Below are 24,545 nucleotides of genomic sequence, written 5' to 3'. Positions count from 1 at the left end.
TCCACATTTTGTTATGTTACAGCCTTATTTCAAAATGGATTAAATTCATTATTTTCCTCAAAACTCTACAAACAATACCACATAATCACAAAGTGAAAGAAGTTTGTTTGAATTTTTTGCAAATTCATTAAAATTAAAAACCAAAAAAAAAAAACATGTACAATAGTATTTACAGCCTTTGTTTTAACACCTTTAGCACCAATTTATTCACTCAAGTCTTTTTGAGTGTAATACTACACACTTGCCACAACTATTTTTGGGCAGTTTCTCCCATTCTTTTTTTGCAGTATCTCTCAAGTTCCATCAAGTTGGATGCGGAGCGTTAATGCCCAACCATTTTCATTTACACTGCTTCTTATTCACCCATTCGCACTCACAATCACACACACACATTCACACACCCATGGGGGAGCTGCTATGCAGCAGCCAATGCTCACCGGGAGCAACTAAGTAGGGGTTCAGTTTAGCGGGCTGGACCGCTTTAGGAAGAGTCTTGGTGATTCCAAATTTCTTCCATTTACAGATGATGGAGGCCACTGTGCTCATTGGGACCTTCAATGCTGCAGACATTTTTGTACCCTTCCCCAGATCTGTGCAGGAGGCACCAGAGCTCCATTTTGAGTGTCATGTGAATACTTATATACATTGGACATTTGTTACATTTGTTTGATTTATTTATTTTTAATAAATTTGCAAAGATTTCAAACTAACCTAAAATAATGGAAAATAATTAATTTAATGAATTTAATTTTGGAATAAGGTTGTAACATAACAAAATGTGGAAAACGTTAAGTGCTGTGAATACTTCTTTACTTACTACTGGATGCACTGCAGGTATAGAAAGGCATTGCAGGCTTTTTCTACTGTTGGGTTTTGAGAAGAAGGAAAGAACACAGGTGGCAATTGTAGCAAGTTTCTCTGGAATCCAGTCAATTTGACCTTCAACTTTACTTCAAACTACCACATATCATAATTCTAAGCACACCAGGTTATTGACAGCTACTTAAAGCAATACCAACTTAACATTTCACATCTGACCATAAAAATGTTTGCTTTTGATCCGTGTTCATCGCTTAGGTCCTGAAGGGTTTCCCAGAGTGCCTGCAGGCAGATATCTGCCTCCACCTCAACAAGAGCCTCCTCCAAGGCTGTAAGGCATTTGATGGAGCCACCAAGGGCTGCCTCCGGGCTCTAGCCATGAGGTTCAAGACCACCCATGCGCCCCCTGGAGACACCTTGGTCCACTCCGGAGATGTGCTCACAGCACTCTACTTTGTGTCTCGTGGCTCCATTGAAATCCTCAAAGATGATGTGGTAGTGGCTATATTGGGTGGGTTTACTGTACACCCCAAGCAGGTGTCCCTGTGCATGTCTGTCTGGCCCCTTGTGCTGTCAGCACCATCTACATTTTTTACCCCTTTTTTTTTTACCAGTAATGACTGCAGTGGCCTGTGACACAAATACAAGCTGATAAGTGGTACACTGAAAACAAGACCAACAAATCCTAAAAATTTAATAATTCTTAAAGGCCAGGTTGAAGTAATAATTTTGCCAATTGAGCCTAGTTAGCTTTGCCTGAACTCATCTCCATTGTTATAGAAAAGGGTGGGCTAACTAAATGAAGGTGGCTCAGCTCTGCTGCAATATGACCGGCACTTGGGCACTTGGCACTTGAGATCACTTTTGGGTATATTGTAATAACTTAGTTCAAAGAACAATGTGTTTGTGCTGCCTCCTGCCAGTCATGCTTCAGATGGAGAGAGAAAACAGTAGAAAGTGGGGGAGGACAGATAGTAGGACGAGGGTAAAGGGATATGTGTTGATGAGGACGACAATAGAAGCACAGAGAGGTGGAGAGCTGCACGAGTGGGTGTGATAGAAAGAAAAGACAAAAGATAGGAGACAAAGCAGAGGAGAGTTAAATCAAGGGGACAGACTAAGGAATTTAGAATTGAAGAGAAGTGACAGAGAAATTGAGGTATTGAGAGTTTCATGTAGTTGTCCATTCAGTGAGTGATGCCACATGGCATTATCAACAGCATTATGTAATCAAAATAAAACTCATCTTTCTTTGTTCCCAGCTGCTGACAGGTCTACTGAGCCATTTATACTTTTTTTTTCTTTAAATGAATATATTTATGCAGTCAATAAAGTTAGCAGGAAACTAGTGACACAACAGGGTCATTATAAGCAAGAAGTGTGGATGGTGAAGTTGTAGGTCTCACAACTCAGCACATTTTCTCTGCTACAGCAAGAGAACTGCTAAATACTGTATTTTCACACCTCCCCACACGGTCATGTATTATATTACACATACAATATGGTGATTATAATAATAATAATATGATACAAATGTTAAACTGATTAAAATAATTATTTACAGGTTCGATTTCCGATTTTTGAACTAGACAAATGTGAGATTTCTTGCACTGTCTGCCAGGTGGCCATAGCCAGGAGTAGATATTAATTTTCTTAATAACTTAAAGGTGCCAGTTCTTATATTTGATTGTTTGTCATTCACCCTCCACACACATTTTTCTTCTATAGGTAAAAATGACATCTTCGGTGAGATGATCCACCTGTACGCCAAGCCAGGGAAATCCTGCGCAGATGTGCGGGCACTGTGCTACTGTGACCTCCACACCATTCAGAGGGAGGACATTCTGGAGGTGCTGGACATGTATCCAGAGTTTGCAGACCACTTTTTCACAAACTTGGAGCTGACCTTTGACCTCCGTGATGAAAATGCCAAGGTAATTAGCATGGAGGTGTGGCCTCCTTTCCTTATCTCTGATTATGACTATGTAATAAGCAATGAAATAAACTTAAGGTTTTAATATAAAATCCATCTTACTTCAGTTTTACTTGTACAGCAAGGACACTAATAGTAGAAGCCATTAACTTAAATTAAACAGACTTTTCCTTGCAGTATATCTCCATGTTAATTTAAATGGGAGGAATAGCCATCCATTTTCTTTAGTGCTTCTTTTTATCAATGTTTATATAAATAAAAGCATAAGGCCTAGTCCAGACCTTTTTCTTTACTCTGCTATTTGATTGAAGATAGAGTATTAGTCAAGTACTAAGGGTGGGATGATCATTATTGATGGAGGCCCTGATATAGCCTGTAATAATAATAATGAATTGAGTGTTGTGGAAAAACATGGAAGACCTGTGAGGGAGAATCCATGTTAGTCAGGAAAGTGCACTTTGTGCTTTTTATTTATCTAGAGAAATGGAAAGAAGAGAGGCAGACAAGGAAACGCAACAATTCTGATAGGATTACATCAAAAACAAGATACCTGGTGCTCCAACACAATAGTAGTTTATGTTTTGCAATTAAGGAAATGTATGTTTACATTGGAAAACTTAATACCACCTACTTATTTTGTACCTGTGTGCTTTGGTCCATTAGTACAGTACTGTATGTGTTATCATATTTGCCAAGGTTAATTGTGAACACAAATTTTTTTACAGCCGACCTACCCAAACGCGACCGACTCTAACGTGGATGGCATCAAGTGTCAAAGAAGACTCTCTTACAGAAGGAAATCCAACACAGGTCAGCTTGAGGCACGACAACACATATCACTGGTGACACAGGCACAAAAACCATCAGTAAAATCAAACCATTTATCAATTAGATTATTTTATTACTATTATGCACTTAAGCTTATATATACTACTAAGGACAATTTATATAAAGTGTCTGAAAAATAATGTAGTTAAACATGTAATTTAAATACCTTATTTGCTGCCTATATGTTCATTTAATTTTTCTGCAAATGTCATTTGTAGAGTAAATAATCAGGTTCAGACTTTAGGTTAACAATTCTGGGAGTTCTTTATACTGTAAAATGTAAGGTGGCACTACAATCTTACATGACTCTCAGATCATGTTAAATGGAAAATAGCAAACAACAGTTTTGTACCAGTTCCTGACATCTTCTATCTTTTTGCTGTTTGTCTGTCAGATATTCTTTAGCATCAGTGCCCATTTAAACAATAATGTATTTATTCAACATAAAGGGTTTTTGAGTTTGCTTTTGTTTTTTTTTAATATGCTTAAATTGTTCAACGACACTGAAAAACAATATACGTAATATATGAGTAGTATCAAACAATTGCCAACAACACGTAGTCTGCTACAGATATGGATGTTTGAATGTATGGACGATGCAGAGATTGTTTCTTAGCATCTAGGTGATGTTGGAGTTTTATAATAAAGTCGCTATAAAGTCAAGTGTCTACGTAGCACACTACAAAGGTATTGACTCATTCCCAGTCCTCTATCATTAATCCACACGGGTACTAAGCCCAGATTCAAAGCAACCGTGTTACATAAAAGAAGTTTTCATGAAGCAGGATCACCAATTAAAAAAGCTCTTTCTGTTTTCTCTCTCTCTTGTGTTTAAGAAATCAGGTTTACATAAGTTGTAGAAACCTTAGAAAGGCTCTAAAAACACTATATAAATCAATGTGCTGATTAAACCAAGATTGATATGTTGCCAAAGTTATTTTGCTTTGTTTATTGCAGTGGTTTTATTAGTAGATTTTGTTGTAATATTGCACACCCAATATTACATGTTTTGTAAGTACTGCTCTGTCGCTCTGTGCCATTTTGTCTTTATGTGTCCTACCTGTGAGGTGATCTATGTTCAATAGCTCCCCTGACTTGGCTTTTGACCATTGTGTTATATCCTAGTTCAGTTTATTAGGTGGATTAAAAACCTTTCTCGATAAACCCTGATTTTCTGAACCTCCTCTAACACACTAGTTAAAAAATCTGTTTTGCGATGCATTACACTATAGATAAACACAACAGGCTCCCTGTCCTGACAGTAGGGCAGCTTACAAACGACAGTACACACTGTGTTTGAGCGCAGCGCGCACTGTGGGAGCTGGTGTAATTTGACTTCTAACAGCCAGGAGACTTGGGACTTGGAGACGGAGCCTCCACACAGCAGCTCAGTTTGGCTTCAATTCAGGCAAATCTAATTGGTCACCATGGTTACAGGCTGCCTGAATACAGTATCACCATTTCCCAATATAACACAAGTGGAGACAGAGAATGTACCTAACAGTCCATTTTGCAGTCCTGCAGCTGACATATCCTGCCTCCATCCATCAGGTGGGAAGATTTAGAATTCAGTCTGATGAGCTGCTAAGTGAACAGGACCATTACTTATTTACTGTTGAAGTTTTGACTTGTAAACATATATCTAGAGTGACTGCCATAACTTGTAGTTCAGAATAAAAAATGCTCACTGCTGAATTCTTCCCTAACATTGTTTGTCCTTAGTTCAACTCCAAAGGAAAATACTTGCTACCTGTTGTCAGAGATAATGAGACAATCCCCGAGAGGAAGACTGAGCAGAGAAGTCAGTGTTCCCCCAACAGATTTTCTTATTAGTATTTTTCCCTGTAGGTTCCCACAATGAGGAGCCAATGGCCACCTACTGCGACACCAAGCAGAGGAGGAATATTTACGCTTCCTCGGCAGCTGAGGAGAAGAGAGAGTCTGCTGAGGAGGGAGAGAAGGAGGATGATGAAGAGGAGGTGGAGGGCCGGGAGGAGGAAGAGGAGCAAAGGCCCTTGTGTTCTGGTGTGCTGGGCTATCCGCTGGTTAGGGACCACACCCTGAGCCTTGGGCTGAGTGGCACGCCTGACACACAGGCTGGAGACAACACACAGGACCAGGCATATAAAGGTAATAATAGAAACCACTTTATTTATTCATTATACACATACATTGACAAAAAAGAAGGAGTATAAAAATGTTTACATGTCACTAATATATATGTGTTCCTAATATATATATGTGTATATATATATATATATATATATATATATATATATATATATATATATATATATATATATATATGTATGTATGTATGTATATGTATATATATATATATGTGTGTGTGTGTGTGTGTGTGTGTGTGTGTGTGTATATATATATATATATATATATATATATACGTGTGTGTGTGTATATATATATATATATATATATATATATATATATATATATATATATATATATATATATATATATATATATCTTCCTAATATAATTATACAAAAACCAGAATCATAGCATCATGTAATTACAATGTATTGAAGTGCTAACACCAAGAACAATCCCCATGATTTATTAAAACAAAACTAATTGTAAACTAAAAGAATCAACCATACAATCATACAACTCCAATGGGGCGACTGTGGCGCAGGAAGGTAGAGCAGTTGTCCACCAATCCCGGCTCCTCTGGTCACATGTCAAAGTGTCCTTCAGCAAGACACTGCTTAGTTGCTCCCGGTGAGTGTTGGCAGCTCCCCCATCTGTGTATGAGTGTATGTGTGATTGTGAGTGTGAATGGGTGAATAAGAAGCAGTGTAAAGCACTTTGAGTGCCAATAGGTAGAAACACTAATAAGTGTAGATCACTACCCAATTCAAAAAAAAGTTTGGGTGATGTTTAAAACTTAAAGACAAACTGAATTCAATGATTTTCAAATCTCATTGAAACATATTTTATTAACAATAGAACATAAATTAACATATCAAATGTTTAAACTGAGATATCTAACCATTTTATAAAATATTAGCTTGTTTTGAATTTAATGGCAGAAGCACATTTCATAAAAGTTGGAACAGGGGCAAGAAAAGGCTGGAAAAGTAATTGCTGCAAAAAATAAAAACAAATTTACGAGCATTTGACAACTAATTAGGTTAATTGGCAACAGGTCAGTAACATTCATTGCATTCATGTTTTACACAACACAGAATACATTCATACATAAAGTTCAGTACAATATCAGTACTATTCCTTGCACCACTTACCCCAAGAAAATAAATGAGAAAAACCACTTAAGCATTGCATACATTTTAGTAGAAAATCAAAGTTAAGGAAACTAGAGAAAATGGCAAATCAGAATAATAAAAAGTCTAAATGTCATCATGTGGATTTCCTCTTGCCAATCTAACCTTATTAAATATTGCCAAAGATTTCTCCCTGAAAGACATTGTTCCATTGCTCAATCCCCCTGCTTCTTTCTCTAAAAAGGTTTTATTCGAATAATGTTTCTATAATTTAATAATTTAACTCTCCGTCTTCATTTACAAATGGACAGGGTAAGAATGTGTGCATCTGCTTTGCCTCCTCCTTTTGTAATATCACTAGAAGACTGCTTAACAGAAAATATTAGTTTTATTTCCAGTAGTGAAGAATTGTTTGCCATGCTTGTTAGCCAATACCCTACTCTGATGAAATATTAAAATTCAATTCCTTCTTCTAGTTATTACAGTGCTTCTCTAACTCCTACAATCTTCTTAGAAAGTTCAATATAATTTACCCATTCACTGTGTTATAAACATGCTAGTAAAAGAAAACTAAGAGCAAGCAAGATCTGAGTTTAAATAAAACTCTACAATGAGCAGTCACAGATCAGCCTACAGCACAAAATCCATTCACAAGTCAACTCAAATTAATATGCAATTCATATAGTAGAAACTAATGCGCTATACTACAGTCACATTTTACCATGTGTGCTTCCTTATAGCAGCAAACACACCCAGCAGTTGGTAATGTGCAGTCAGTCCTGTCAGCTGTGTCAGACTTGAGTCTGTGGCCAGATCCAACATGTATGAAGCGATGGATGGATTCCACAGAGTCTAAAATAAGAGAAAATTGATCAGCCTAATTCTTTTTAAACTGTGTATTTCAGTAACTATTAACTACACACAGCAGCTAATTGACAGATGAGGAAGACTAGGCAGTAGTTTTTATTAGGTTACACCATGGGTCACATTTTGCATGTATTCAGACAGAATATAAAGCAACTGTTAAGTGTATATGAAGGCATGTGAAGCTGCTACATGCTCAAACGTAACCACCTAATTTTATGATTTGTCGAAACTGACATGACTTCAATTGTAATGCCAGAAAATAAAATTTTTTAGTATTGTAATTGGAAGTTAATTTAGCAAAAAAACCCAAATCCCCAGAGGAAAAATGTCACACCCATTAAAAATCCAAACAAGCATTACATAAAACAATGTGAAATAAATAAAACATAATAAAACATAAGAGGATTATGGCCATTCTCTCCAGCAACCAGCATGGGTGACCCTGTGTGATCATAGTTCTACACCAAATTAAAGATTTACAGGAAACATGAGGTAAAACCATTATGTGACTGTGCCAGCTGAGTTGGGTTACCTTAAATCATTTTGGGAAATCTGAGAGATGAGCTTCATTGTGTATTAACTTACAATAAGACGTAATCTAGCACTCGCATGGATCCCAGTGCAGATCAGAAGGTGCGAGCCTCCACTCTACAAGTTTCAACTAGGACTTTACCTGCCAAGTTAAACTTGCCAAGCTAAGCATGATTGAGATGCGGTGACTGTATTACCATGTAGGTTAGATCGTGATATCCCTTAATTCAGCTGTTAAAGCCATTAGAGGATTTCTGCCAGAGTAGAGTGCAGAGTAATATTGATTTCTATAAACACCCCAGTGAGAGCAACATACAGGAAATGTCAGTTTAATCTCCAGCCATTTCATGATGCTCTCCTCACCCACAGAAACCAAACAGCAAGAGAAAAAAAATCGCTCTGAGGGTGTGACAACCTGGGTCAGATGTTTCTTTCTGTAGGATAAATGTTAGTATTCTGGAGGCTGTAAGCTGATCAGAGCTTAGTAAAGCTCCATGGTGAGAAGGCACAAAACAGGAGGAGGCATCCCCTGAGGCACAGATTAGTTACCATGTGTGTATACTTTTGGTGTTTTTGTGTGTGTGTGTGTGTGTGTGCACGCGTGCGGGCAAATGTCTGTTTACACACTTGTTTCTGTCTTCAGAGCTCCATGCTAATGAGTGGGCGCGTCAGCGCCCCAGCAAGGGTGTGGACAATCCATCCCAGGGTCAAGATATGCCAGCCGGAGAGGACGACAGCGATACAGACCTCACCTACGGAGAGGTGGAGCAACGGCTGGATCTGCTGCAGCAGCACCTTAACAGGTGTGGAGGACTACAAGGAGCGGAACCATAGAAACAGCACATTGGTCATGTCAGACCAGAGATGTTTAGGATGAGCATGACTTCCTAAAAGCCAAAGAAATTAAAATGTTACTTGCCTTGTTAATGTCAAGGCACAGAGCTGAGATTAAACATACATTATAAGGATGATTATTTCCCAAATGTGTCTTAATGATGTAGCAGCTGATAATCTAAGACACATTTTCTCTGAGATGACTGCATTTTACATTTAGGTAACTAAAGACACCTACTGGATCAAGTTAGGTTCTCCTTCCCATAATAGCCTTTTTCTGTCCCTTGAACCTCGTTTCCCTAAAATTAGTCTTTCAGAGGTGACCATACAAATTGTTGTAATTGTGCCTGTAATTGACTGAACCCTTTTGACAGAGAAATTTTAGGCCAGAGACCCACTGTTGCTGAGTTAATGCAGAGAGCAGACTGTGTGAGCAACTCATGTGATTCTCAGCTGGTGCACTGATACAGATGAGGGGGAGGCTGACACTCAGCGGGTGTCTATTTATAGCACGTAGCCATGAGATGCAGACACATCGCAGAGTCTTGGCGTCATCCTGTTATGTTGGTATGGTGAAGTTGCAGAGTTTTGGTGCAGTTAATGAGAAAAGGAGGGAATAGTTTTAGTTAGATAGATAGAAAATGTTGAGAATTCAGCAGATTCATCCACCATTTTCTTGTCAGTGGAAATGTAGGATCACACCAGGAAGTGTCCCCACAGCTGACCATCATTCATTCAATGCTGCCCATTTGCACAAGCATGTATGTGAAATGGCAAAAAGAACCACTGCTCACAAAACCCTCTTTACAGCACAAGCCCCAAAGCCGGTGTGTTTATTTGCACTGAGTGTCCTCCAAAGAGCAAAGCAGGCACCTGGCAAAGTGTCAAAGAGGCTTCCCCCTGTTCGCTCTACTACAGCTGCTGGTCTCCTTTTTCACTAACAGACCAGAAAAATGAAGTGTGATAAAAGAGGTGAATCACGATATCAGACAGTCATGATGTAACTTAGTGCATTAGCCACTGACATACAGTGCAGGTATTTTAGTACCTGCCGTACAGGACGCTAGTAACAATTATCACACCAAAATGTGGCACAATCTTACGTTCAAAAATGTAATATGTTATATTGCCTGTTGTAGTAACAACTGGGAGATAATAATTGATCATGTGCTGCTTTTTTTCTTGAATCACATCACAACAATTAAGAGAATGTAAAAAATGAAAATCATGCAGTGTGTTGTCACAGATAAATAACAGTAAATAACTAGCCTCAATTTAACGAGCTACAACAATAATGCAGCTTTCAGTTCAGACATGCACCCTTAGATTCTCTAAAGGTAACATTAATAAGGCGACATTTAAGCACATATTTAAGCAATTTTGGATTCAACATTTAAGCAATGTAGGGTGGGGCGGCAGAGGCTCAGTTGGTAGAGTGGCCACCTACTGACCATAGGGTCAGAGGCTCGTGCCCCGCCATTCCTGACCACTTGTCAAACTATCCCTGGGCAAGACACAGAACCCCCAAGAGCCCATCGTCAGCTGCACAGCGCTGGCCCGAAGCCCGTGGAGGGTTGTGTCAGGAAGGGCATCCGGTGTAAAAACTGTGTCAAATCAACATGCGGACAAATTATCTGCTGTAGTGACCCTGAACTCACAGGATAAGATGAAAGGGCAAAAAAAAAATTTAAGCAATATAGGTTGGAAAAGTATCTGAACCCCTCAGCTAATGACCTCAACAGAAGTTAATTGTGTGTGTAGTTCACAAATCATAAGAATGATTTGCTAATATAAAGTGTTATGAAGAGGTCTCCCACCACCGATGATAAGACATGCTGATTTTTATCAAGCTGGAAACATTTGAGTAATCCCCAAAAATTGCAACCATAAGAATTTCACTGCTTCATCCTAAATGCTGCACAGCTCTGATCCACAGCTACATGAAGAGCTTTTCTGAGGTGTTTGCTGCCAAAAACAAATCTCCTCCAGGACTCTGAGAATATTTTTAACCCAGTGCTACTTTTCAGTACAAAAAACATTCTGTTATTAGAGCCTCTATCAGGCTGTAAGGTTTGTGCCTCCCTCTAGTGTTTGGTGGGAGTTTTGACCACCATTATACTATGAGTATCAAACACTTTTGTTTACTTGTGTCTTTTTGTTGTCTATAGTGATTATGTTCGTATACTCTTTTTACCTCACAGTAGTAGAGTAGATAAGATAATAAGAGTCATTATTTGAGTTTCAGGGCTGACTGTCAAGTGAGCTTGTTGATGATGATGATGAAATTATTGATCCCTGTGTGGAAATGAGGTCACAGAAGCTGGAAAAACAGCCTTCAACAGAAGCTCAAAAGTAATTTCCACAAAATAGCTGAATTACACTAACAATGAATAACACTGTGAGAGAAAAAATTTATTTTTCACTGTGGTGGTGTGACAGTGGTAACATGACAGCAGGAGTTGTGAGCATGTAAAGGAGCCGTACAACCAGCGTTGTAATGCCCACCATCATTAGGTCTGTAATTCCAGTCCATTTAAAGTGTAGACCAACATTTGTTCTTATCATCTGGGTTGAATTTGTGTCACAATGACTTGTTTTCCGTGCACCTGTTTGTCATTGGTATTCAGTGTTGATTCTGAACATTTATACAATCAACAACTGTGAACTGAACTGAAGAAGTGAAATTGTTTTACATAAAGGTAATTTTCTGATGCTTTTGGAATGTTTAACATGTCTGCAGGAACCACAGTGTCTGACCACTTTAGTTTTTTGTTGTTTTATACCATACGCTGTGGTTTGTCTGAACAGACTAGAGTCCCAGATGACAGCAGACATCCAGGCCATCCTGCAGCTCCTGCAGAGGCAAACCACAGCAGGTCCCCCTGCCTACAGCATTGTCACCTCCAGCCCAGAGTACCAGAGGCCGGCCATCAGGGTGCAGCCGGTGTCAGCCATGCAGACCGATCTCAGTCTCTGTCCTGCTCCACCTCGGCCACAGGTACTGTTACCAAGGTACCAAAAAGTACCTTGACAACAACAGCACTGCTGCTGTGTACTACACATACACCGGTTTACAATAGCTTTGGCCCACTATTTACACCAGTTTTAATTAGAAAAAAATTCTATTCTCAAAAGTGTTTTATACAAAATTAAAATCAAAACACCAAACGGTAAATGCATGGAATTATATTTCAAATATCTGGATTACTGCTTTGGATTCTGCTCAAAAAAAAAAACAAAACTGAATATTTGGATGATGAATCTCTTTTGCTCTGTGTGTACATATGTCCAGCAATTAAATTCAATGGTCTTCAAACAGTTGTTTGACAGGTGAACAAATCATGTTGTCTCCAAGTGATACTGCTATTATCATCCCATTTAATTTGGTTTCACTTTTTGTTTAAAAACCCATTTCAAAGCTTAGCTTAAGAAGATATCTGCTGAGATATACTGTCCCTCTGCCACAATTCAACGTGAACACAGTGTCCAGGGAACTCAAAAGGAGGACAATGGTATAAAATTTCTTTAAAAGATTAAAGCATTAATTTTAAAGCATTACATTTTAAATTACACTTGGTACATTAGGAGTATATTTTGGGTTTTTAAGCTAAGACACTGAACCCCTAACAGCCCATTCCCCTCCCCACCTGTGCAGTGCCGGTCCAAGCCCGGTAGAAATTGGGGAGGGTTGCGTCAGGAAGCGCATCCAGCATTAAAACTGTGCCAAATCAACATGCGGGCAATGATCCGCCGTGGCGACCCTGAACTCACGGGATAAGCCGAAAGGACTGTGTTAAGCTAAGAATTAAAATCTTGAGTTTTTGAGTTTAAGATTTGAGGTTTGAGTTTTGCAAGTGTATAATGCAAGTGAATGCTTTGATGAAGACCATTTGTTGGGTCTGTAATGGTCAGGTACTGAATTTCACAATGCTAATGACAGTAAATGTCTTCCTCAGAGCCCCAGCCCAAAAGAGGCCCAGAACAAATCCAAAGAAACCTCCCCAGCCCTCCTCCGCAGAGAGACTATTCCAGATGGGAGCTTTGCAGGACTGCTCGAGAGTGACACAGACACAGAGCAAACACACACACAGAACATCATGGACTCTGTAGAACCACAGCAGCAGCTTCCACAGAGGTTCCCATCGGGCCGACAAGCCTCTCTACCTGATTTCCCCAGCAGCTCAGGAATGTTGGGACTCCACAGGCCAGTTTCTGACCCGGGGCTTCCAGGAAAGTAGGTCTCCCCACACCCCTCAACACTGACCGAAGGTCTTCTCTCAAGCTTGACTCAGGGTCTAAGAAAGAGACTGAATATGCAAAGGAAAACAAACTGTAGACTTTCTTCCATTCCTTTTTCAGAAAATTCCCCAGCCCCAACCCTTCCTACTCTGATTTCAATGTATAAAGTCCATTTATACAGAGGTATTTATACACAATATTAGTAACACATATGTAAAGTCATCATCTACTGTGTACATACTTCAAATGGAACACTGCCAGCAAGACAAAGGCACCCAATATGCTTTCTCTAAAACAGATATGCATGTTTCTGTTTCCCATGTTTTCTGTTGCATGTTCCTCACACACACACACACACACACACACACACACACACAGTCACCAGGCAGTCAGTTGTGATCGTGGCATGCTTACACACTACTGTAACTATCAGAGCTCACTTTCTGTGACTCCTCCGTCTTCACAGGGACAAAGGTACTTGAAACTCTTTATGATTAATTTCTCTATTTCAGCTTGGAAGTTAAGCTCCAAACAATCGACATAAACTCACAAGGTCTGTTCATTTAGCGTGCCTACTGTTCACCACATTGCCACAACACGTGAAAATCCCTCCTCATTCAGCTCCACCTATAAGAAACATTGTAATATGTAGTGTGTAGAGGCTGTGTGGACACCCCGTTGCACAACAAGACATTTGTCAGTCTTTGAGAGCAATAATGATGAACCAGTCCAGGAAATAGACTGAGTTTCTAGAGTTTAGCACAGGCTGGAGATTATTTTATACAAGCTGAATGAAGAAAAAGAGGAACTCTGAACCGCACTTTTGTTTTGAATTTTGTTAAGATTTGCATGTGTCAATCTGAGCAGAACATTTCTGCGGTTCCCTGCAAAGGTTCAGGACACTAAATGAATGCTTAAAGTTGTGGATCTTGATGTGAAAAACATGAGATGACAATTGGTCCTTATCATATAACTATCGATATCATATCATTGCAGGTGATATTACTATACAGCTGCAGTCAAACCTTGTAAACATTGTATCAACAATTACCTGCAAAAGTATTGACACTGCAAGACCACCTCATTTTTTTTTTTTTACTGTATACTGAGGACATTTGGGTTTAAGAATCAAAGATCAAATGTGGGGATCTGATATAACTGATTCTAACTCTTATGTTGTCTATCATATCAAAGTATAAATATCAAAAAAAAAATATCAGAATTTCAACTTGGATCTCATAACCATTTTTTATCGTAAACCCACATTTCTTTACTGTAAAGAAGACATTTAGCCTTTCTGTTCCAATAGTACCTCTTGTTATTGTGGCCAAATAATCTCGGTATATTCTGACAAATAAACTGACCTCCAGAAAGTTATCTGATGCCCATGCAAATTGCGTTTAAGCTGATCCTTTACTCACCACTACCATGGTGGTCTGTTGCCTTTAAGATATTTCCTGTTTGACATGGTCAGTGGGAACTAAAGCTGCAATGCCACCAGTCTGTCTTGACAGAAATGTTCTGAACTAGAAGTTTGACTGCAACTGTAAAAGATCTGTAAAAATCTAAACCCTTGTCATAGCCAGAATGAACTCATTATCCACATGATACTTGTTGTCTGCATGCTGTATGTCTTCCATTATCTTCTTGAAAGTAAAGAATCATCACTAAGCATCAATAAGCATCATTCTTAAAAAAGGTTAATGTTTTGAGCTGACACAACTCAAGCTTCATTAGCCTTAGCTTTATTAGCCTGCTCTAGCCTTTACAACTATCAGTCCAATGCAACAGAAACCTGCTTCTCCATCACACATGTAAAATCTACAGGAGCATTTATGGTGAATTGCATGATGAAATTAATTAGTCATTTTAGTTTTCTAACTACATCAGTTGCAACATGAGTTCATGTACTGCATGGAGATTGCACTTGACTAAATTCTACAAAAAGTCTCAAGCAACTGTGTGACATGTACTGATAAGTTACAGCACACAAGTCCTCCACAGAAATGCAGAAATAAGTGTTAGACCTATTTTTCTAAAACAAAGTATTTAATTTGCCATTATTTTTCTATATAACGGTTTAAAAACCCCTCATTCTAGTTAGAATGCTGTGGACTGCTGATGGATAATGGGAAGGTCATGAATGCAATGCACAGCCTCTCAATGTAGCAAGAGTCCAGTGACAGGCAGCACTTAAAGATGGCTGCTCCACTGATTGTATGCTGTCTGAAGCTTTTCTGCCGAGTTTTTATGTTGACTTTTCCCTCTGAACTCATCCAGAAAGTAGAAACCCGAAGTTAACAAAACAAGCCTGGCAGATCCCTCACTGATGGGTACCCTACTCTCTCCAAACCCCTGGTGATAACGTGCAGATATGATGAAAGAGTTTGTAAGACAGAGAGGAAATGATGACATTTTCTCAGATGCAAGAGTTCATTTTCATGGAAACGTGAGAAATTGGAGCTGTTACGGCAACATGATGAATGGAGGATTGAAACCTTTATTTTACAGGATTAATGTTTCCAGCTGAATTTGGTGTTTTTTAAACTTTTTTTTTCCTTAAGCAGACATAGAACAAAAGTTGCTAAAGTCTAACTCCACACATCCAATGCCTGAGGAGTTGTCTACTAAACTTTCATGGGATTTGCAAACTTTTGCACAGAGATTAGAAACTTGCTGTACTGGATATAAATGTCACTTTTTAAATCTAGTGCTGTTCAAAATTGTTTTTATGCATTTTTTTAAATGTTTGCCACTGTATTTTATACAATGCAACACTTAACAGCTAATCTGAATGTTTCTGTTCTTAACTATACTTAAAAAAATGAAATATATTGTGTAAATAGACTGGGGAATATGCGCAATTGTATAAAATAATAAACAATGCATACTGATTAAAAAAAAACTTTATTGTGAGTTACAAAATACAATCAATGCTATGGTATGTGTGGCGTGAAATAACCTGACTTTAACATTAAAACACAGCTGCAAAATCTCAGCTTTACTGTATGAATACACTGGAGCTTTATAGAAAGTTTATAATTTTAACATGAGACAGTTTAGATTCACTGTATTTCACAGTCATTTTGGCTTTGTTAACAAGTGAAACATTAAGCTAATATGCATCTAGCATCTACTGGAGTTAGGTTTAACACATCTTTTATAACACAAGTGTACATTGTTTCCTGCATAGAAACTACACTTGCAACAGATAATGCATGAGAAATTACACTACCTTTAACAAAGTTCATATTGAAGTTCAGTGTACAGGCAAAGGAGTATATAAATGGTTATAATGCATTAAACCATACATTTGGGGATTATATTGGCACAACAGGTGACTCGCAATCCTATTGGTCTGATTCTGGAATATGTAAAGATAGTTGGTAGCCTAAATAACTTAAGTCATTTTCTAATTGTATTTTAACAATCCCTTAATAAGAAAGTGCCTCATCGTTGCCTCTACACCAATTGTTGCAGTGAAACACTATTCATTAAAGCCTTTAGGTGTAAATGTAATTATAGCATTTTTCGAATTATACTGTATTCTTTATTTTTGCTCATTTTATTTTGAAAATCATACTCCCTCATATGTGGCGACACCTGACTTATCCTCAGCATATCCCTGTGAGACTACAATAAAGCATTAGAGCAAGCAATGGGCACTTTCCTGTTGCCGCCCATAGTGGCATGGCACACTAACATACTGGCTTCTTTTTGCATTCCTGTGAGGCACCGGTCCAGAATCAGTTGCCCTGACCTCGTTGTGTGGAATAGACAGCAGAATAGACACTCAGATGGACATTGTGCACAGGATGAACTGTTGACAGAAGACATAAGGAGGTCAGGGGAATAATCGTTTTGCAAATCATCCACTTCATCAAGAGGAAAAAAAGGCAAAACTGTATAACTGCACTGTTCTGTTCCCGCACTGGCAAAAAAAATGCAGCCTCAAATAAACAGCCTTAAATATTACTATATGATATCTGTATAGCACACATACCACCCAGGACATTATGATTCAGGATATGGGCCCATGACATTGCATTTACCTATATCATAAAATTGTGCAATAATAATTATTTGTATTATGATTTGCAGGGATATCAGTACTTAAAGAGATGAGATTTGCAAATCTGAAAAAAATGTTTCTGGAGCAGCCTCTTATCTCACTCTGTGAGCAAGGGTGGAGCTCAGGTCCTCACACAGCTGTTGCTGGCTGCAAATGGAGAGGTGGCAGGCAACTTAGCTAAAGTTGCACTTAGTACTGGAGTAGACAATATCAGTACTCCTTAGTAAAAGTTCCATACACTAAAAAAACTCTGCAAGTAAAAGACCAATAAGTGTAATTTCTCAAACCACCAGTTAATCATAAATGTCCAAAAGATAAGACGACCATCCACATTCACACCTACAGGCAATTTAGAGTCATTATTAGCAGTCACGCATGTCTTTGGACTGAGGGAGGAAACCATAATATCAGAGGAAACCCACACAAGCATGGAGAGAACAAGTGGCTAGTGTGTGTAAATGTGTAAAACAAAAAAACGTACTTCACGTGGGAGCGTAGCTGTCAGATTTGGGAAAAATAGGAAAAATTAGGATTTAGGACAGTTGCTGAACACTAACACAGCATGCTCTTGTATGACTTGCGGGGCTTCATCATAACAAAGGAAGTTCAGTCAAACCTGGACTTACATCATCATACTGGAAGTTGACAGATCCCTGTTGCATGGTGTCTCTTCGCTTGAAATTTTCTGGAACAGAAAGGGGCAGCAATCACAGTACTAAAAGGGACCAAAATCAGAACTGATGTTGCACCAACACCTTATGTGATGAATGTGTGTAGCAGGACACAGGTGGAATGAAACCAAACACAATATCAATGTCGGTCCACATTATAACCATGCATCTGCATGAGTGAACTTGTGAGCTTGTTTATATGTAGCACAGATCCAGGACTTGTGTTTTGTACCTGTGAGAGTTCGCAGTTTAACACAGCAGGCCACATAGTCATCAAAGAAGATTCTTCCACCTTTGTTGTAACGCTTGATGATTGCATTCAGAGCCTGAGGACTGACACGGTAGCCTGGTAGAAGAGGAACAACGTCAGACTTCTGGTTTATTTGATTTCCCTTTGTCATAGTGAGTGTGTGTATGTCAAAGTGCAGATTCAAAAGTCCGTCATAGCATGACTGAAAGCTCCTCAGATACGTCAAACGCTTTTGCTACACTTTTAATTGATGCTACAAGCACTAGCACACCTGAACCGCCAGCAGACAGTTTCTGATGCTTACATATTCAACTGGAATAATAAATGAAATGTTATATGCATCATTTATTAAGTTTAGTCTGAAAAGAGCACTCTGGCAAATATGTTCTAAAATAATTTCCAGCGCTTTAAGATATATACATACGAGTCTTACCCATAGCACTGAGTGCCTGGCTCATCTCATGGTGTTCAACAGTTCCACTCCTGTCCTGGTCAAACATCAAGAAGTTCTGCTTCCAGCCATTCAGAGCTGTAAACAGCTCCTTGAACTCATTGAACCCCATCTTGCCTGTGAAGTCCCTCTGGTGACAGTCTGGTTAAGGTTTAATAACAGCTGGAATGTGACTAATCACTGCAACATGTGCATGTAATAAAGAAATGGTGGTTAGTTAAACATGATCTAGGTGACTCTGACTGGGGCTTCATGCTGATCTTCAGCGCTACAGCCTCATTTCTATAGTAAAAGAATTCTCAAAAAGGATACATCAAGCATTGCAATCATGATCCTGCATGTATCCAGGCTGAACGCTGCAAAGACGATAAACACATTTACAATTACACACTAACAAAGCATGCATCTGTATGTGAGAGAATACCACGTTGTTCACAGTTATCAGGAGAGTCTATCAAATTTTCATAAGACAAAAAACAGGTAAAACCGTTCTTAATCCACATTTAATCATATGGATGGAAGTCACAGAAGACCACAGTCACAGTACTGGAATGTCACTTAACATGGTGACCAGGATTCCCCTCAGGGGCAGTGATGAGGGCTTGTTAAAAACTTTGTGAGACACACGATTTGCTCTTCAGTCCAAAAGAAAACAAGCCACTGGAGTGATACAGTGAACTTACGAGAGTAGCTGCCACTAAAACCAGACTGGGTCAGACACCTTTGGAGTTCTTCTGCATCGACTTCACCATCCTGTAAGGAGCAGGAAGTGATAGTGAGTCATGTGACTATTTAGGGACTAAAGTTCTGAGGAGACTGGGACCGCGTACTTTAAAACAACCACCACAGAAGGTCTCTTAACACAGGCATTTCCCATGTCATGTTGGTAAAAAAAGACCGTTAGCTGTTTGACTGTATACAGTATATAGTTCAACTTTTTAAGAAGAGGAACTGACACTAACCTTATGTTAGCTTACAGTAAACGCTGATTGCTGTGTGGCAGAAGATAAGCTAATGCTAATGCTAGATGTTTATTTGGAAATCAGGAGAAATCAGGCAGATCAGGCTTTAGTGTGTCCACACTTACCTGGCCTGCTATGGCTGTGAAGTAACCCCACATTGGATCATTTGCAGCGGGAGGTGGGGCACCATATGTGCCTGGAAAACCTCCTCCATAGGGGGAATATCCTCCTTGGGGTGGCGCGCCTCCCATCGGCCCACCCATGTGCCCAGGCATAGGGCCTCCCATGGGTCCTCCTGGCATAGGGCCTCCCATGGGTCCTCCTGGCATTCCTTGGATCGGAATCCCCTGAGCTTGCATTCCCGGCATCTGGCCCCCATACTAAGTCACAACACAGATCGGAAAACACTGGCATTTATAGACTGTTTTGGAAACGTGTCAGGGCTCTAAAAATGACTTTTTAGTTTTTCCTATACACAAACAATGTTGACACATTAAAAACACAGCAAGGTGTGCCTCAACACCCACACAGCAGAGCTCAGGTTTAGACTGTTTAAGATGCAATGTAAAGTCTGTCTTATACACTACAACTATAGGAATGCATGATTGACAAAAAGTTTAAGATGATAAATTGTCTGCACATAGGATTGTCAACCTTATCAATATCCAAAGCCCTCTACAGTTGCCACTCATTCACTCATTCACTCACACACAGAGATTGTGTCAGCTCCCATTTACATTGGGATTCAGTGTCTCTCCCAAGGACACTTAGGACATTTGGACAGGAGGACAGCTGACCCTTAGACTGGTGACTGACAGCTCTACCTCCTGAGCTACAGCCTATAAGACCCAAATTTAATTATCATCAGATCACATTTATGGCTAAACAATTGAATCACTTTCAAATCAATATCACAAAGTGGTGGCAGTAATGACTCATTCTTCTAAATCCATTTCTTTTTCACTCACTCCCAGAGCTGTGCCACTATACCACAGTGAGCAGTAGTGATGTATTTGCTGCAGGTTCGATGGTGCTGACTAATTCTTCACAGAACAAGACTGAAAAGCTTCCTGCTTCTCAATTCCCAGTCAATTAGGCAGATTCTGATTATATGTAAGATGTTGTATAGTCACAGTCTCATACAGCTTCTGCTTGCACTTGTCTAAATAACTTTACCATTTCAATTTCTGTTACCCATGCCACTTTACATGAATAAAATCCTGATGTTAATATTGTCAAAATATATACCCTGTGAGGACTCTATCTTATACAAGTTCTCTATTTGAATGTGTAATATATATTCAGAAAAGAAGGCACAGAATACAATGAGTGATAAGCGATTTGTATATAAAGCTGTAATGATGGGATGCAGGGCTGTGTGACCTCTTGAAGGCCTGCTGTGGGCTGATTCACAGTTTGGGCAGGTAAAGCAAAATACTAATGGTAGTCCTTAATTTACACTGTCTGAAAGCTACATTTTGCTGTGTTAGACACAGAATATCTTTCTCACAAATCAGAGCTTAGCATCTTCCATTTCAGTTAATTTCTTGGAGGCTTTTTAGTGCAAAATACCCTGCTCAGAGGAAGGGAAGAGAGACGTTTGAGAATTTCAGTTAACCCTACTGGGCTTTATTAAAATGGACAGTGGTAAGTTCCTAAGTATACATTACTAAAGTACTTTACAATTTTGGATTACTTGTAGTTTACTGCAAAAGCTAGGCTACTTTTACTCCACTACATTGATTTTACAGCTTAAGTCACTAGTTATTTTCAGTTCACTACTCTTGTAATGTCAGTAAATAAAGTAGAATCTAGCTATTTTGTCTACAGCTACATCACAACTTGCTAGGTAAGTAGGCCCTTCTTTAATAACTTTTTTGTAATTTTATTCTTTGAGAATTTGGCAAATAAATCTGCACTAGGCTATTAAACTCTCAGCAGCATCAAATTTAGTAGTATTTAAAAATATTTTGTTTTCTTAGTGGAGTACTTGTTCTTTTGTACGTAAAGTAAATTATGAAGGGTGTACTTGAAATTGAGTAAATAACTTTAAGTGGAGTATTTTGTTTAAGGCAAATACTTGCCCTTTTCGTTAGATGTTGGGGTTGTGTACTTCTACTACCTATGTTCCTACCTTTCAATGGAACCTCATGTTCTTCCTGGAAGCCATTTTTATAGGTTAAAGTTAATTTGTAATGAATTGGGAATGACAGTATGGCTCCTATCATACTAAACCGCAATAGGTCACCCACTGAGGGCCATATATGGAATTACATATAGATATACGGACTGCAAAGGCAGACAGCGAGACATGTTACTGCACGTCCTGATGCAAGTTTTCGAAATTGTACTAACACAAGAATCTCTGGTTAGCTCCCAGCTAACGCCGGATAGCTTGCTTAAAACAAATAACTTAATGTTAGCCATTATGTACTCACCCCGCCGTATCCCGGATAAGCCATTTGGTGAAATAGAACAAACAGGTAAAAGTTATATTTTTAAAGTGGGACTGACACTAACTGACGCCTTCTGTGTAATAAAGTTGTAACTTCCGATAACTCGGAGCGCTACATCACATCCGAGATGTCGGAAGTGTCGTGAGTAACAGCAAGGATAACCAATGAATGGGCAAGAGGAAATAAACACCCGCCTACCAGCAGTGTGCTGCGTTATGTGCCCCCTAAAAATTACGATACTCTAAAACTATGGTCAAATGTGTGGCGAATACACTACTAAAATATGTAAAATAACACATTTAAATAATTTAATACATTTATTTCCTTTGAATTATATAATACATTTAATCATAAAAATCATTTAATGCGTAGTAAGCAATACATTTAATTGGATCTTTCAACTGTAAATTGCCGTAATAGTCGAGCGTCAGCATTTCTACTAACGCAACAATATCATCTTCCTGTGTTGTGTCTGCAATGTGGGGGCCAAACTCCAGTGTGTTGATTTAATAATGCAGGCTAACAAAACAAATTTTGATTATTAATTATGTCACAGTGTGAATTTAAAAAGAGGAGAGTTTAATGGTATAGCAACTTTTGAACAATACAAACTTGAAATGCTCTCAAATCATCATGATGTCTGTTTCAGTGTAGTAATGCTGTATGTGCAGTAGACTTCCTGTGAAAGTGAATTTAGTAGAAGAGGAAGTAGACTGGGTGAGGTGAGAGACAGGTGTGAAAGAATCGGTGATGAGGGATATAGAGGATGCCACAGGTTCCTGTCAATCTCTTTCATGTCGCATGACTATCTTCACCAAACATCTGTGGTGGGAAGTGAGATGCCAATGCTCTAACAGTCAAATCAGGGGTGTGCAATCAAAAATGTATTAACCCAATATATTAACAAATTTCTTCTTAAAAGTGAATTTTAAATATGTTTGCAGATCTGATTATTTGACAGAAACATCCATGAGTCCAGCTTGGGCCTATTTGCTCTAACCTCAATTTAAAACCAGTTGTTTCAAATTGTTGTTGTCACATTTGAGAATTTAAACAGTTCCACTAAAGTAACATTTACCCTCTAAGAGCTAATTTGGTTTTATTTAAATATAAAGTTGTAAAATTTACCTCTGAAATGTAAAGCAGAATAAGAAAAATAGCAGACAATTAAGAAAATAGCTCAAAATTAAGTAAATTAATTTTTTACCACTTTCACTGTGTATTCCGTTCTTCTCACAATTTCTAATGCTACTTATGTGGTTAAGTAAGTTAAATATATAAAATATACTTAATTTAGGTAAGTCAAGTACATTTGTATCTTGTCTTTAATGTTTCTGTGTCCTACATGCATCGTTAAACAAGATGTTAAAAATGCAACTGTTAAAAGGAAAACTTCTGAGATCAGCTGCTGCAACAGGACATTATGTAGATGCACACAGTGCTATAATAAAGTTTACAGGATCTTCTGACAACAGACATAAGTTAACAGCCCCCACCCCCACAATACCTCGCCAAAAAAACAAAAACTTGCAGCATTTAACCACAAGCCAAGAATGCTATTATGATACTGAAACTTCTACCAAATTTTTTGGAATGAACCCAGCATCTTTGCTGATCCCTGACATAAACACAGGACACTTCCCCTAAGATAAAGTTTAGAAAAATCAAAGTCAGTGATTGTCAAGTGCCTCAATGCCCTGCAGTTTGACTAAACAACAGCAAAAGAAGACAATTTCGAAATGACATAATAAAGTGAGTAAACAACCACATCGAGAAAACCTGCCAGTAACAGATAACACAGATGAGCTCCAAATTAGTGAAAGAGATCAACATTATGTAAATTTGTAGCCTTTAGCCTATTAAACAAGCGTCTGCAATAAGATGTGAATCATGCAATTAGAATGTTAAAAGTCAACAAATACACTGCACTGGCCTCAGTACACAGTGACTGACCACAAACCACAGCAAACATACACAACACATACTTGTTGCACTTTGCACTCTTCACTGTTCTGTCAGTGTGCAGGCAATTTTGCTATGTTCGAAACATACACACAGCTGTGTATGTGTAATGTTATTTAGTGTTGCGTAGAAATTGCAACTTTCAGTATGAAAGTGCACTGATGAGACAAAAGCATCAACACCACCTGGTGGTGATAATGTTGTGGTGGATGGTCGGTCAGCATGGTGTGGCGTTACACACAGAAGTGTGACTCACTAACGCTTGACATTTTCCTTACACTGATCAGCGCAAGAGGACTTTGTTTTCTCAATGCTGTGCTTATTTTATGCCAAATTACTGAAGATGATTTCTGAATTTGCCTTTTTTTTTTTTTTTTTTTTGGACCACCATAATAAGTGATTTAACTATGAACAAACTGATCACA

General features: G+C 38.6%; 2 protein-coding genes across 6 annotated transcripts in view; one reads left to right on the top strand and one right to left on the bottom strand.

The window, feature by feature from the left end:
• The window catches only part of kcnh7 (potassium channel, voltage gated eag related subfamily H, member 7), a 67,876-nt gene extending 51,704 nt beyond the window's left edge, over positions 1-16,172 (top strand). For 3 of the 4 annotated variants that reach the window (XM_067493285.1, XM_067493289.1, XM_067493288.1), the window contains 7 exons: positions 1,078-1,330; positions 2,548-2,753; positions 3,478-3,562; positions 5,429-5,710; positions 8,867-9,026; positions 11,866-12,055; positions 13,014-16,172. In XM_067493285.1, the coding sequence (XP_067349386.1) occupies positions 1,078-1,330; positions 2,548-2,753; positions 3,478-3,562; positions 5,429-5,710; positions 8,867-9,026; positions 11,866-12,055; positions 13,014-13,295 (1,458 nt within the window). In that variant the 3' untranslated portion in view covers positions 13,296-16,172. The remainder of the gene's footprint in view (positions 1-1,077; positions 1,331-2,547; positions 2,754-3,477; positions 3,563-5,428; positions 5,711-8,866; positions 9,027-11,865; positions 12,056-13,013) is intronic. The other variant, XM_067493286.1, reaches the window with a different exon arrangement.
• Positions 16,173-16,184: 12 nt separating this feature from the next.
• gca (grancalcin) lies at positions 16,185-22,302 on the bottom strand. Of its 2 annotated transcripts, XM_067493290.1 has the most exons (9): positions 22,141-22,302; positions 19,828-20,082; positions 19,424-19,493; positions 19,053-19,096; positions 18,723-18,870; positions 18,272-18,385; positions 17,995-18,053; positions 17,850-17,866; positions 16,185-17,116 (listed from the first exon to the last, which is right to left on the bottom strand). In XM_067493290.1, exons 1-9 carry the CDS (start codon positions 22,162-22,164, stop codon positions 16,930-16,932), a joined length of 918 nt encoding a protein of 305 aa, XP_067349391.1. In that variant the 5' UTR covers positions 22,165-22,302; the 3' UTR covers positions 16,185-16,929. The 2 variants fall into 2 exon arrangements, with proteins under 2 accessions (XP_067349391.1, XP_067349392.1); XM_067493291.1 differs by lacking the exon at positions 17,850-17,866 and having other exon boundaries at positions 16,882-17,116.
• Positions 22,303-24,545: the final 2,243 nt, after the last annotated feature.

Source organism: Channa argus, chromosome 23 (genome assembly GCF_033026475.1).
Source record: "Channa argus isolate prfri chromosome 23, Channa argus male v1.0, whole genome shotgun sequence".
In the NCBI taxonomy this organism is placed as follows: Eukaryota; Metazoa; Chordata; class Actinopteri; order Anabantiformes; family Channidae; genus Channa; species Channa argus.
The sequence above is the reverse complement of the archived record's forward strand: the minus strand, read 5'-3'. Positions and strand labels throughout refer to the sequence as shown.

Coding starts and splice junctions, on each gene's coding strand:
- gca (XM_067493290.1), bottom strand. CDS start 22,164: ATGGCTTATCCGGGATACGGCGGG. Junction 19,494..19,827: donor TCACAGCCATAGCAGGCCAG/GTAAGTGTGGAC, acceptor TGCTCCTTACAG/GATGGTGAAGTCGATGCAGA. Junction 18,386..18,722: donor CCAGGCACTCAGTGCTATGG/GTAAGACTCGTA, acceptor CTCTTCTACCAG/GCTACCGTGTCAGTCCTCAG.